Raw genomic sequence first — 15,624 nt, 5'->3', positions numbered from 1 at the left:
TTAATATTATTGTGAATTTCCAGAGCTAACTCTAGCACACTAGCAATAAAGCACATCTGAAGCAGAAAAAGTAGGTGAAACCAGACTATCAAAATATCAAAACAATTTGCTTCAACTAATCAAAACTCATTATACATCTCTGCTCATCAAGTCAACAGATACCAAGGCAAACTGATCAAAAGCAAGTTCTTCAGAAATACCAAAATTTCTTTTCTCTCAGCTTCATAAGTGTGCATGTATATTCAAGAGTTATCTTCCCAAGTTTTACTGTTGTGTACTTCAGCTAAATATAGGAGCCCTCCAGTGGTGAAAAAATTTCAGTTTTCATTTGAAATCACACAGTTAGAGAAATACTTGTTTCACAGTTTTAAAAATAGGACACAGACATTGACAGTCACTCTCATTACTTTCTGGAACTGTAACTGATTGTTATTTGCTAAATACAACAGAAGCGGCAGTAATGGGTATGATCATTAGTGATCATCTCACAGAAGTTCTCAGCAGCTATCAACTCAAAAAAACCTGTTCTTCCCTCTCTCTCCACTAAATACTACACAAAAGATCTTTGCATTACAGATAAGCATTTCACAATCTCCACAAAGAAACTGTAAAAATAGTTTTCTATACTGAGTTGGTGCTTTCAGCAAGGTTGGAAAACTTTTGGAAGAGGCCTTTTTTAGACCACCTCCTCTACTTCATGAAGTCCACTGTAGAGGAGGCTTGCAAGGACCAGCATTAGAACTGTACAGATAAAACAGTAAAGGGAAGATGTCCCCCCTATTCTTTCCAGCCAAGATCTCAAGCTATACTGAATTAGCATAAATGCTATTGTACAGCACAACAGTTACCTTCCACTGGATATCTGCATATGTCCTGTAATAGTTTTTTGGATCCCACAAATTTAAAAGTCAAATGGCTTCATCTGAAATATTCTGACATGAGAACGAGGCAAAAGATCCTGTGAGAGTCACCTATACTTTTTTCCTACAAGAAGCATAAATTTTATGTATTTGATAATTTCCAGAGCCCAAATCAATTCTGAATCAACTGCAGTGGGCAATCTCAATTCTCAATTGTATATAGAGCTCTCACTTGAAGGGAGGTCTGCAGAGCTGCATGAAACAAGAGTTCAAGTTGATCTACAGGCACTTAAAATCTGAAACACATTCAATATTCAACAGATTGAATATGCCTGATCCAAACTACGGTAAGTCAAATTCTTCAGTGAAGAGGAAAAGATACAGTTGGCAGGAGAAACTTCAGTATGTGACAGAAAAAATAGAAAGCAATAGATATTTGATGTTACTATCAACCATGTACTAGTAAATGCACTGACAATTCAACAAGTCAATTTTTAATTTTTGCTCAACTTTTCCAGTTTACTGTCAATGCCCACAGGCAAAATAAAATTTAGACAAACATAAATACACAAGCTTTGTTTCCTTATTTCTTCTATATATTAGAAAGTATGTGGCAATGTTAATGTTCCTGTTGGTTTCTTGAGGGGGCCTCAATGGGACTCCACTTGACTCACACCCCATTCACTAGGAAGGAGGCAATTTTTCAGAATTACCAGAATGTTACAAATCACAAATCCTGTCTACCGATCTGACCAGATATCTAACTATGTACCAGCCCAAGTTTCTCCCTAAATGATGAAGATGTGTGCAGAGACAACTAGAAACATTACATGAATTTCCCAGTGACAATACACATTACTGACATGACATTCATGACTTTGTCTATACAAAGAAGTGTTTACACATTTCTTATTACAATAAAAAGACCCAGGATAAGATGACTAAGTGGCACATTTTCACGGCAGCTTAGCTGTCCTTAACTGAAGATGGCAATGATACTATTCTGCTTTAAATGAAGAGGCTGAAGTTAAACCACAGAAATCGAGGCTAAATATATAGCAGTACTAACAGCCACTTCTAAACAAAGACACAGAAGCATCCTTTTCAACAGCATAAAGGCCTCCCAGTGAAACATTTTCATAGTAGATACCCCAATATTCATAAATATTGTTACCTGTGCAGCTCTTAGCTGTACAGTTCCTGCTTTGTACTCTGATTGTAGTCTGTTCTTCTTAGCAGTCACCCTGGTCATCTGAAAAGCCAAATCTACTTTGTCGACGTTCAATTGTATGATCCTCTACAAACAGGAAAACAAAGCAGGTTTTTTTTTCACCAGACTCAAAACCAATATAATCACTACTTTAGAAAGTACCCATCCTTTTAGTCATAGCATACAATTTCACACTGTGCTCAGGTCATCAATACTGTGTCAAATTCAATGAATTAAGTGGTGACCCAAGTTCTTAAAGAGGTATAGTTCACATGTACTTTTAAGTTTCTACAGATACATATATAATTTCTACCAAATAGATATAAATACACAGATGTAGATCGATACACACATCTACTTTCAACCCACAATTTTACATCAACCCTCCATGGTCCCATTCTCTTTCCCTTCTCACTATATACTATCATGTGAAATATAAGAAGCGCTAAGGCCATCTCAATTGTTAGTCAGAAAGAAGAATCCAACAGGTGGATATTGGTGGACATCATACGCCACACAGGGAGGGAAAAGGTCAAAAAAGAAACACAAAAGACATACACATCTTGTAATGACATTGCAGTTGACTGACAAGTTGCACAGAAACCCTTATATCTGATGTCTTAACTGGAACAGCACATTACAACTAAACAAGGCTGTGTTTGGGCAGTTAAGTAACAGACTTTAATGATCACTAGAATCTGGTTTCATGACATTGACATTAAAATGTTTGGGTTTTTTTTCAAACAAGTCAGCCTCAGGAACAGTCCAGAGGCTTTAAAACCATCAACACATTGTTTACTGTCTAAAGGGTAGCTACAATTACAGGCCATTGAAAGCAACTGTTTATCATTTCTTTATGATCAGCACATAAATAAAAATTAATCCTCTCCCTTAATGGAAGGGAAGATAAGGTTTCTACTGCAGACCATGGGGATCTACAAGATAAAATTCTGAGGGCGCTAGCATCTGACTACAGTGGTGAGCCAAGGTCTGAGGTCTTCACTATTTGTCATTTTAACACAAAGTTTCTACAGTATGAAGTTGGGCAGAGGAAAAAGTTTATTCATTTCCAATTCAGTGATTTTAAAATAATTACCAGAAATACAGACTTAAAAAAAATTAGAAGGGGATGAAAAATGGAAAAAGTTAATATTATTCAATAATTAAGAAAGCTAGCTTGAAAACACTGACAGTAACAAATGCTGCATACTTCCCACTTAAATAACAAGAACTGGACTCTTCACAAAAGTGGAACACATACCAAGTTAAAAATACATACCTTGGTGAGATGCATCACTTCTGTAACAAGTTCTGCTTTCTGTTTATTTATTTCTTTGATCTTTACATTTGCCAGTTGAAATTCCTTCTCTAGGTCAATAGCATCTTGTTCCAGCTGTCTTAAACTATGGGAGGAATCAATATTTGATTCATTGTGATTAAAAGTAAGTCATGCTAAAAACACAAACAGTCCTACACTTGATGACAAATCAACAGTTAGCAAGAATAGGAATTTATAATCCTAAACATTCCAAACATATTGGAAGCATTCCCAGCCCATGCACTTTAAACCAAAGAAATACAACAGACAAAACAAGCAGCACTTAAAGAAACCCCATTTTTGGCTACTAACAGCATCATTGTGCAAGCATAGTCCTTGACTTCTATAAATTTCAAATCAGAGAAAAAAAAATCAGTGTAAGGAATGAACTTTTCTTCTTCTGATATCTCTTTGTAACAATACAACCCATGTGAGTTCAGGAAGTTTACTTAATTCTTGTTACGTAGTCTAGCCAAAAAATAACTGTATCCTCATCTCAATGAAGAAAAACCGTTTTCACTTGTTTTAGAGCTTCAGAACATGGAAGAGGAACCATGACATTTATTGAGCTGCAAAGCATTTGGAGATTTTTCAAAACTGCTGAACAGGCCAAGAGGATGACATAGGAAACTACAGACTCTTGCTTTGATCCCTGGGAAAACAGTAAAACAAGTCCCTTCAGGAAGCAATTCTAGGGGCATAATGGAGAAGGTGATCATGGAGATTCATCAAACATTTACAAAGAGCATGCCATACCTCATGAACCAACTGTAAAACAATGAGGTGACAGAGATCAAGCCGTTGCTACTTACGTCAATTTTAGCTTTCTGTGAGGGTACCTGATAGAAGCTCACCTCCACACATACAAAAAAGACAACAGCAGTTGCCAGAAGTCCAAACAATACCCTGCATCCTGGCTACACCCAGGCCTACCATATGAGACATGAGTCCATGAAATGCCCATTTCCACAAGCTCAGAGGAGCACAGGGCCATGGGAGCAGATGGGAATGCAAATTCAGGACTCAGAGAAAGGGACACCCTGTCCCAGGACACTCTCAGTACCAGTGTCCAGGTGTGAAGCCAATCAATCTAGTCAACACCAAGGCACCCTTTGGACTGAGGAGGGTTGCCTTGTTGCACCACAACTGAATCACAGAATTGGTTGGGCTGGAAAAGACCTTAAGATCATTGAGTCCAACCACTAACCTAACACTGCCAGATTCTTCACTGAACTGTGGCCCTAAGAACCACACCTACATGTCATGTTACAACCCAAAAAAGTAAATGAAATAAACCAAAAATCCACTCTTCCAGGCAATGATACAGCTCTCATGTAATTTCAGGCTCTGAAATGCAAAACTAGTATCTGAAAATACTATTGTCAAGTAAGTCTACAGGAGTACCACACTGGGCTTCAAGAAAATGAGTGAACACATGAGTCAATGTGACTCACAATGAGTCTGTGACTCCCACAGCAGTCCCCTACCTTAATTTAAGCGGTGGCACAACCTTTGGTGACAGCTCTCCTGGCAAAGAGACAGTCACACCACCTTTCCAGCTTCCTTCCTCTTTAAGAAAGCAGTTATTCTCCACTGACTGCAGTTCACCTGGAAACCCTGTGGTTTCGTGGCTCTTTCACATTTTAGTGGGCATTTCTGTCTGCATTAGCAGTCCTGGGAATGCACCAAACATGCCACAGTGTATTTGTGGGATGCTCTGAGTGACCCAAATTTGTCACCGTGGCTGAACAGCCTCACTGCTGGCCAAGTCCTGTGAAGGCTCACCAGGGTTACCAATTGCTCACTGAAGCTCATGAACACATGGATATCTTTTTGAAGCAGCAGAGTGTAAAAATTATACAGAGGAAACAAAACAGTGTTCCTACTTATGATACAGAAGATATGTAAATAAAAAAGTAATTATATAACATAACGAGAGATCTTGTTTCTGACAATTTTGCTGTTATCTCAGTAGAGATTGCCCTGAATCTTTGCTCCTAAAGGCCAAGTCCTCCAGCTTCACAGTCATCAATTCAGTGTCAAAAGAAACCTCAGTCTGTAGAGGGTAATATTAGTGTCCCTGACTGAAGAGTCCTTCAAGCTCTACAGTCAAAAAGCTGCTATCAGCTGCTGTCACAGAGACTCCTCCCAAGCTGTTCAGCCCCCAGCCCGGTCCTCTGCATCTTCTGTAGAACAGCAAAGTGCTGGACATTGTGCTATAGAATAGATATTGTGGGATCCAGCAGAAAACTACAGGACTCTTCCTATTACATATTTAAGAGTGCAAAAAATGTGAGGAAAGGGAGGAACTAAGTAACTTGGAGAATAACACGTATAGGAAAACAAAGGAATATGAGGATAAGAGGGACACTTAGATGTAAATAGTGGGCTGGTTGCTACCCTTGTCCAGCCATGCCCAATTGGCACATTCTCTTTTTACTCAACTCCATTCCTCCCACTTTTCTTGCTTTCTACTCAGGCACTCACGTGTTTGGAAGTCTACATGCAAGCAACTGTAGTCAAATCACAAGTCAGAGGGGGAAACCTGCTTGTCTGTGATGGCTGCACCTGACTGGAGAGACCAGAGTGAGTGTACCATGGGATGATGCGACTGTCCTTGCTGCCAGCACCATGGTACAAGTGAGCAAGAGGGTGTTTGATTGCTAATAAAGACCAAGACTAGACAGCAAGTGGCCCAGGAGCCAAGACAGTAAGTGAGTCACTAAGAGTGACACCGTAGGAAGAAATGGCTACTGGAGGATCAGCCTGGCTGACACAGACTGCTGCCATGTGTCTGTGCTTATTAGTAAGATGACAGGAGTACTGGCTATGGGGTGCAGACTGGGGAAGTCGTGGCTACCTCTGTATCTCTGAGACAAGGACCACAGAATGAGCTACCATAAACTAGAGAGTCACAGCCAGTTCAGCATGCAGGCACACATGGGCGAGGGAGGCAGCCTCTACAGGCCAACAGAAGCAGGGCTACAGCCTCAGGGGTCTGCATTTCCAGGTACCAGCAATTAAGGAGCCTGAGGTCTAGAGGTACTGACTGCGCAGATTCAGATTGTCTGGAACCAGCTGCCAATGGGATTCACACTGCCCATAGATATGCACGGACAATGCACCAGGGTAATCTCATGCTGCTCAGTCACAGTACAAACAGGAGGCAACCACCAGTGCTGCATCTGTCCAGTTGCTCTGTATCACCATTGTGCAGTGTGTAACTACACACACATAGGCTGTTCTGATGTGTTCTGTGTGTGTCTAGTGGGAAGTCAGGCTTAGCCTCACTACTGGATTCACGTGGGAGCATTAACCCGTATCAGCTTCATCTTCCTCTGTCTGCTGGATCCAGATTAATTTCTCTCATTTTTTGAGTGCTGTGTCCCACACCATTCATGCACCTGAATTTCAAGACCACAGTCTGGATTAATTGAAGACTAAACAGATAAAAAAAGTGGTTCTATGGTGACTCTTGGGTTTGTTTTCTCTTGCCCAGAAGTCAGCACCAAGGATTATGTTCTGGATCCTACCCTGTTCAGGACTCCTGCCAATGACATGGAAGAGCAAAGAGAGGGCCCTGTTGTTAGGCTTTTAGACACTGAACTGGGAGCGCGCTATAGGCCTGCTGTTCACAGACGTCTACTGAAGCTGGGGAAGCGGCTGACAGAAGATTTGTCAGATTCAGCAAAGACAAATGCAGAGTCCTGTCTTGCGAAAACAGCAGGTCTCGCAGTAATACAGGCTCATGACAGACTGGCTGCAGCAAAGCTCTACAAAGAAGAACCTGAAGCACTGCTGCACAATGAGCTGTGCATAAGCAAGCAGTGCACCCTGGCAGCAAACCAGGCTGTATGAGTAGGAGCAAGGCAAGGTAAGTGATTTTTCCTCTCTGTTTAGCACTGCACACAGTTTGGACCACTGTGCCAAACCTCAACACCTTGGTACAAACTCAGCAATCAATATGGTCAGGGGCTACAGCACACACTCTACAGCATGGGATGAGGATGCTCTGTTTGCTCACCACAGACAAGACACTAATAACAATAGCCCTATATCTTTCCACAACAGAAACCACTGACAGGATGGAACAAACTTCTCTTAGGAGGTACACAGTAGAACAATTGATAGACAGTGCTCCTAGGTTAAAAGAAGAAAGGTCCAGACTGGATGTTAATGTTGTCTACACTGCCTGCTGGGAGTGTGTGCTTAAATGAAATACGTGTTGAAAAATGCCTTGACTTCACGCCTTATAACAAATGGCAACAGAAAAACCAATTGTAGAGGCCCACAAAAACAAAAGATATGTAATGAATGATACTATGGACAACTGGGGCCTTACTCAATCCCTGACATGCTTACTTAGTACCATTTATGCACATTATGGCATTATTTAGACGTGCTACAAAGTTAGAACAATAACCTAATCTTTGAGTAAATACATGCAGTGATATTTAACTGGAATCCTATGATACTATTACAGAAAATCATCTGGAACATTGCTACATGTTGTCTCAGATACTATCATAATTTCTAAACACCTTCCTTGTCTTGATTATCACCTGTATCTAATGCTCAAATACTGGTTACTTTTTAAGGGTAAAAGCATGCTGTATTAAGAGAAAACAAAAATATCTCTGCTTTTAAAATGATAACATAGATATTGTAGATTTTTTCATAGACAACATAGCTTGTTTCCTACCTATCATACTTCACACGAATTTTTGATTCTAACTGCCTCCTCCGGTTTCCTCTCTCTAAAAGCGCCTTCTTCTCCTGCCTGAGTTTATTGTCCCTGAGATCCAGAAGCTTCTGTCTCTCGAACAGTGCAGTCAAACGTGCATCCAATGACTTTAACGTATTACTGATGTCCTGAAACAAAAGAACGTGCAACACTAGCATTCTTATTGCATGTCATACTAACATATGTAGGCTCTGCTTAATGCATGATAAAATGGCTAAAAGTTCACAACATCAACTGTGTGTAATCACAGTTACAGAAATACACTGGTACCTGTCGTTGATTTTCCAACTGTCCTCTTTCCTCCGTATCCACTGAACTACTGAGATACTGTGCCTCCTTCAAGCATGTATTACTAGAGATGGTTTGTTTTGTGTAAGAAGATATTTTAATAACGTATCTTTCTTCTGCTGTATAAATTTGCCTTAGATTGGTTTCCTGTATGATCTACGAAAGACAGAAAAATAGTTATCTGACAAAAGCACTATTGAAGGCAATACTTTTCAGAACAAGGAACAAGTGTGATTGATAAACACAGTAGAAAAAACTTCAGCTTCTGCAGGTCCTACTTATTAACAACCTTTGCAAAAAGATGCTAAGTTTAATGCAGCATTACACTTGTAATTCAGACTGGTAAGCAAAGAACTGATGAGATACTGTTGGAGTATATTACCATAATTAATTAAACAAGTCTGACTGTCAAGATATTACAGACACCAATGAAAAATCGTTAGCATTGGTACTGCATAGTGAACAAGGATTGTATTTGCTTCAGATATGTAACGCGTTGCACAAGTATCCCATGTAACAAAGAAACAAAGTACTAAAGAATTAATAGATGAAACCATAAAGTGAGCTGTAATGTATTAGTCAAGCAAATCCGTCTGTAGGAAAAAAGAAGGTATAAAAATACCAGAGTTGCTTCTTTTAAAAGCTTCATATCAAAAAGGATACTATAAATAACCAAAGATTCACCATAACTCAAGATACATAAAGATAAAAAACGTCCACTACACCAGAAACAGCAAAAAGCCTCCACCGGATAAAGTTACATTTGACTAAAAATGTTGCTCAGTTTAGATATGCAGCATCAGCTATATTCTGTCAATTAGGCTTAGTAAATAATTAGGTTGATTGAATTTGTTAAAATGTCTTGCAATATGTTAGCCCATAATGAAGTGTTCCCACTTCTACAAGGCAAACAAAAAGGGGAAATAAAATTGCTAAAGCAATTTTTTGCATCCTCCATATTTACTTGCCAAACAACCTCCGAAATAAAACTCCACACCACAGGTGCCTTTATGCTTCTTCAGATACTTTACCCTTTCAATCATGTCTCTGGTCTTCTGTGTTCCCACAGGAACATCATGAACACGGTACTGGTTACAAAGGTAACTCATCACAGGAGAAGGCGCATCAAATAACTCTCGTAAATATGAATAAAATCCGTATCGGCTGAAGAAGAGATAAAAAAGCAAGCATCACAAATCCAATTCAGCAGGTAAGCAAGATCAAGTTAAAGGGTCAGAAAGACTCTTCCCAGTAACCCAGAACTAAACTGGTGATAATTTGATTTGCGTAAAAGATTCTAATATATAGCAACAAAACAAACCCACTGCATTTAAAACTAATTCCGAATCCAATCAGATACATACTGTAATTCTTCAATAGGTCTTGATGGTAAAATTTCAGCACATGATTCATCAGGTGCACATACAGCATTCACTCTTAGTTTCTGACGATCACGCACCTAGATTAATATTATATTAGATTATTTGGTAAAGACCAGAAAAATAAACCACGTGCAAATAAAATATTAATTACAGATTTAGAGTCAGAATTATTTTCAACTGATAACCTCTGGAAGAACTTACCAATTCCCTCTGGCTCAGAAATAACCAAGTTCTCTAAAAGCAAACTCTATTAACGTCCCTGAAAACACTACATGCTAGAGAAAATGAAAGCAATCAAAGAAACCCAGAGCCAAGTGCTCAGTCTAAAAACTAATCATATAATTGAAGATCAGTTGAGCTGGTTAAAGCAGCCTTGAGCGGAGTTCCACAACCACACAAGCAAGATATGCCCCCAGAACTTCAGATATCACCGCTACCGTTCAGGTATAAAGAAGTGGTTAGTTTCCACGAGGAGTGGATGAGTATTCAAAAACTGCAGGATGGTCTGTCACAAATACACCGCTGTGTTGACTGTAGTTGGGAAACATTGTGACAGTTTAATACCCTATCTTCTGGTTTTTTCCTCTTGCATCATCTGCCTGACTTTCAAAAGGAACAATCTTCTCACTGATTCAGAAGACAGTAGAACTACGAAAAAACAAGCTTACTTTGCTGCTTAGACCACTGCATGTCACAAAAGATGCTTCCTGCCTCTTTATTCACAGGGCAGTGAAAAATTTTGGCACTAAATTTGTAGATTTCTGCTCTACCCATTTTCTTGTACACAGTATTTTCTACTTAAGTGATTATTGCCTTAAGGAAGGAAGAAAGGAGAAGGCAATCTAAAAAAACCGTATCTTCTAATATTCCTACACGTTTATTAGTTAGTCTAAGGTTTAAGGAAACCTTAATTCTGAAAAAAATCTTTGAACATTTCGCATTATCTACTTGTTATGATACAGGTATCTATCATTATCATACAGATTTACTCGCTAGACTCCCAAGTTCAGGGTTCCTACTTCAGTACATAATAAAGTTTTAAAATTGGTGCCAACTTGCCTCCGCCAGAAATGTCTCCATATCTTCTTGACACTCAAAAACGAAAGCCCTCAAGTCATTGGATGAAATGTGATTTTCAACGTATTTTGCATGTCTACTGTCTTTCATATTGATCTAATAAAGAAAGGTAATGAGCAAGCGAGTTTATACAATTCAACTTAACATCCCCAAAAAACACTTCAAATAATCAAGATGATATCCACACATACGTTTAATGAAAACAAGAACTATGTCTTTAAAAATGTATTTCTTTGCTTTTTTTGCAACCAATTCTCTTGGGAGGAAACCTATGGTAAGTCACAGACCACTGGGCTTAATTGATTTTTAGCCATCCATATCCTTTTTCAGCACTCCTGGAGTTATCACCATCTCTCACCATACCACCTCTCCTGCTCCATCCTGACCTTACAATTGAAACCACCCCCATTTTACGTCTAATGGCTCTGCTTCAGCACTAGTAAGGGTTTTTCCATTGGCAACAGAAAACATCACACTCCTTAAGCTCAAGTGCATTTGAATTCCTAAGAAAAAAGCCCCACATACTTCAAATGGATGAAGCTTTCCAAATCTGAATGAAATGTTAATGTTTGTGGTTTTCAGTTGGCTTTGACTAGTAATTAAACATTATGTCACTACACATGAAACACAAAGGCAAAATTACAGAGAACTACACAACTTAATAATCTCAAATTGGAGAAAGGTTGGGTACAGTTAACAGCAATTTGAAAGCTAGAATTTTTAAGTACACCAGACTAATTTACATGATACCAAAATGTATTGGTTTTGGCTGAGGTAGGGTTAATTTTCTCTACAGTGGCCAGTACAGGGCTGTGTTTTGGGCCTGTGCTCAACAGAGGGCTCATTATACAGAGATGGTTGTTATTTCTGAGCAGAGGTTACACAAAGCCAAGGCCTTTTCTACTCTTTATGCTGCCACAGTGGTAGGGTAGGGATGATGGAGACTGGGAAGAAACAGAGCCAGAACACGTGACCCAAACTGACCAAAGGGATATTCCAGATCATCATCCTCAGTATATAATGTGAGAGGAAGGAGGTACACTTGGGAGTGATGGCTTCCCAAATGTCATCGTTTACAACTGGTTTTCTTCAATTTAGAAGGCCCACTAAAACCATGGCACTGCTTGCTCCTCATGTCCCCTCCCTGCCTCCTGCTCCAGCAGAATGGAGTTGAAAACTGGAGGCAAAAAAGCTAAAAATCATAGGTCGACATAAGAATAATTTACTGGGAAGAGCAATAAGATAAGAAAGCAACCAGTAACTGCCAGCCATTTTAATACTAAAAGCTGTAAGACTAACAATTTACACCCCTAACAAACACTGACTGACCACTGTGACTTCTCCCAACCCGAAAGGCAAAATCACAGCAAGAGTCCCTTTCCCCCCCACTCACCCTGCAAAGAGGTGCAGCTATATGGAACAAATTAGGCTCTGGCCACACCCTCTCAGCCACGCATCCTCTCAAGCATTACCAAAATTTAACCCTGTCCTTGGCCAAAACCAAGACACCAAGTCACTGTCACACATGATGGAGCCCAGCTCTCCTGGAGATGGCTGAACACCTGCCTGTCCATGGAAATGGTGACTTAATTCCTTGTTTTGCTTTCCCCATGTGCATGGCTTTTGCTCTCCCTATTAAATTGTCTATCTCACACCATGAGTTGTCTAAGCTTTAACTCTTCTGATTCTCTACTGAATTCTGAACACGAGGCAGTGAGTGAGCAGCTGCCTGGGGCTTGACTATGGCTGGGGTTACACCTCAACAGAGAGAAAACAAATCCACACATCAATTGATCGCACAGAGGTTAATGAGGCCGTACGTAAAAGCAAAGATATCCTTATTGAAGCATTTATAAAACTATCCTGAGGTGGTCTTTCAGGGAGAATTCAAAGTTCTGATAATAACAAGAAATACTTGGGAATCTATTCTAAACAAAAGTCATTTTGAACAGTCCTAGTACATGTACCTAGTGTAAGAATTTGTATAGAAATATTCTAATATACTAATTTAAATTGTAGCAATATATTAAGTAAGTTTGCAATTCTGAAAAGAAGTGCAACTGGAGATCTTTATCCTCTTCATATTACATGGAGCATATATTGCAAGCATATATTGCACTAAAAAAAGTAATATCCTCTTTGAAAATTTAGCCCTGCTGTTTCTAGATCATACAGCAGTTATCAAACCAAACCAAAACACAAAACAAAACCAGCAACTGATTTCTGTGTCTCTAGATGGCTGGGTAGAGCAAACAAAAGAACCACTCAGAGATCACAGAGGGAAGTAACCACAGCTGAGCAGGTTGTGCCATAAAGGGAGATACTCGATTGGCAAATAACACTGCTTTTTTAAGCAGCAACTTAAGTAGTAAGATTGGATAACAACTGGTTGCACCACAGAGGAAGCCTGCAACAGGCATCTTCTTGTGGAGGAAAGGAGCCATCCCACCTTACTCAATTACAACACTGCCTATGGAATTGTAATTATGAATATCCCGCATGTACTTGGCAGTACATTCCAAGATGTGTCTCAGAAGTCTCCCAGTCATTCTTGAAGCCTTGCAAGACACACATAATCTAACCGTTAACAGAGTGGTATGCAAGTCAATCTTCTTACTTCAAGCATCATGGGTTCACAAGCTGTTTTTTTAAACTTGTCTTTGTTGTTTCTTAGCCACATAAGAGCAGAGTGCGTGTCTCGGAATCTCATTTTAAGGTTCTCTTCCTTCATATGCATTATATTATTAAGTTGTCCAAGGCGATCAATTATTCCTGTAATTTAAGGTAGTGTCTTAAACAGAGCCCACAGTAAGTACACATTATAACCAGCACTTTCTGGTACCTAGTGACTACACTCCTCCAAAAATAAGGCTGTTAGTAAATGGTAAGAACTACGTTTCTCTTTCCAGAACTGAGATGCTGCTACTTCTGAAGAAATCTATAAAACTATAAAAACTTAAAATAGAATTAAAAACTTACCCAAAGAATAACAAAATATGGTAAGCACAGTAAAAATACAGGAATTTTGCCATGAAAGTATGTTTTTTCAAGACTTGTCCTATCTTTGTACTCCAAAACAAAAACATCCCAGAGGAAAGAGACAGACTAGTAATGTGAAGTATCTCTTACTTCATGCTGGCAAAAACCAAAATGTATGACAAGAGACTGTGTATGAAAGCATCTACTATTCAGAAGAGACAGAGATCAGAACCTGAGAATTTTGTGCTAGTCAAGATAGCGTCTCCTTCCCCAGGTCACCTGGACTCCCTACCTCAGTTTCTTCTTGGATTCTATGATTCTTGGATTGCCAGACAGGTATGCACAAATGAGCAACATTCACTGAGGAATATGTATACAACACCCTCACTAGCTGTCAAGCTTCAGTTTTTAAATTTCATTTCATTTCTTAGAAAGGACTAATTGCAAATCCCAGACTAATGTAAAGAAACTCTGGAATTAAGGTTACCTAAAGTTCATCTAAGAAGGACAATTGCAGCATCAGCAGCTAATATCCTACATATAACAGAGCAAGCAGCTAAAATACTGTCTCTTCAAAGCAAACTACTTTCTCCATCAGGTTTGGGATTGCTTTTCACAACCTGCTAACTACAGACCTTCCTTTTTAACCAAAAAATCCCCCAAACCTCCAAACTGCCAAAGGACTCTCCTTATCCAGATATCAGAAATACTGATTCTTTGAAGGATAGTTTTAAGGTCAATTGTTAATTTTGCATCTTCTTGTTCAACTTGGAAAGTGGTTGTTACTTTTAATAAAGCTGTTAACGAGAGAAAGGACTGCTATACATGTAAGCCAACTACAAATAGTAGTTGAAGTAAACACCTTTAATTATTTCACTCCAGCAGGAGAAGGAGATTCTGTACAAGCACATGCATTAAAATAATAAAATAAATTGACAAAGAAGAACCTTAAGTAACTTACTTTTCTCTTCCTGCTCTTGGCTGGTTTTTTCTGCTCTTAGATCACTAACATCATTATCAATATTTGCCTTGTCTTCTTGTAATTTTTTCAGCTCGGTATTAACAGCATCAATTTGTGGCTGAAGATTCTCACAGACTGCCATTGTATCCAGCTCATTCTGCCACTCCTCTATTATTTGTTGAGTTTGGTGTATTTTCTTCTGCCTGTTTGTTTCTTCATCTTTTTTCATTCTGAATGCTTGATTAATTTCTTCAATCTAAAAATTTGGAGTATTTCAAACAAGACATGAGTTTGGTATACAGAACCTACACCAAATACCTAGGATAGCAGTGCAACTGCTATTAAATGCTGACATACCCATGCCCCCAAACTCCAAGAGTCTGTTACAGTTCCAACAGCACTATGACACAGTTCCAACAGCACTATGGCAGTTGAAGAACATAAGCAGAAACACTGTCAAGCTTATGAATCAATTTTTGAAGTTCCTTCATTTTCACAAAAGCAGAACCTTCAAGGTTAATAAACTGACTAACAGTTGCTTAATACACCTGAAGTTTAGTCTAACCTCTCACACTATAGAGGCTGTAGCTTTTCAAGGAAAGCCTATCACAAACGGCATGCGTGCATATGTCTCTGTCTGTCAAGATATACACACACTGTCTATTTTAGTAGGCAACATAACTTACACAGTGTATGCCTCTCTCTTAGTAATTCCTGTTTGACTGATAGAGTTCTAAAGATACATTGTGTACTGGAGAGAGTGAAGAGTACAAGCACTTGCAGCATCTTCATAGAATTTGCCACT

At 39.1% G+C, this 15,624-nt stretch overlaps 1 protein-coding gene across 4 annotated transcripts in view; it reads right to left on the bottom strand.

Moving 5' to 3' along the window:
- The window catches only part of SMC5 (structural maintenance of chromosomes 5), a 47,366-nt gene that overhangs the window by 14,750 nt on the left and 16,992 nt on the right, over positions 1–15,624 (bottom strand). For all 4 annotated transcript variants that reach the window (XM_030968346.1, XM_030968344.1, XM_030968345.1 and 1 more), the window contains exons 9-17: positions 14,820–15,075; positions 13,497–13,651; positions 10,862–10,975; positions 9,785–9,879; positions 9,452–9,584; positions 8,403–8,576; positions 8,091–8,260; positions 3,350–3,473; positions 2,035–2,157 (exon numbers count right to left, since the gene is read on the bottom strand). In XM_030968346.1, coding sequence (XP_030824206.1) covers positions 2,035–2,157; positions 3,350–3,473; positions 8,091–8,260; positions 8,403–8,576; positions 9,452–9,584; positions 9,785–9,879; positions 10,862–10,975; positions 13,497–13,651; positions 14,820–15,075 — 1,344 coding nt within the window. The remainder of the gene's footprint in view (positions 1–2,034; positions 2,158–3,349; positions 3,474–8,090; positions 8,261–8,402; positions 8,577–9,451; positions 9,585–9,784; positions 9,880–10,861; positions 10,976–13,496; positions 13,652–14,819; positions 15,076–15,624) is intronic.

This window comes from Camarhynchus parvulus, chromosome Z (genome assembly GCF_901933205.1).
Source record: "Camarhynchus parvulus chromosome Z, STF_HiC, whole genome shotgun sequence".
In the NCBI taxonomy this organism is placed as follows: Eukaryota; Metazoa; Chordata; class Aves; order Passeriformes; family Thraupidae; genus Camarhynchus; species Camarhynchus parvulus.
Note: the sequence above shows the minus strand (reverse complement) of the source record. Positions and strands in the feature narration are given on the sequence as shown.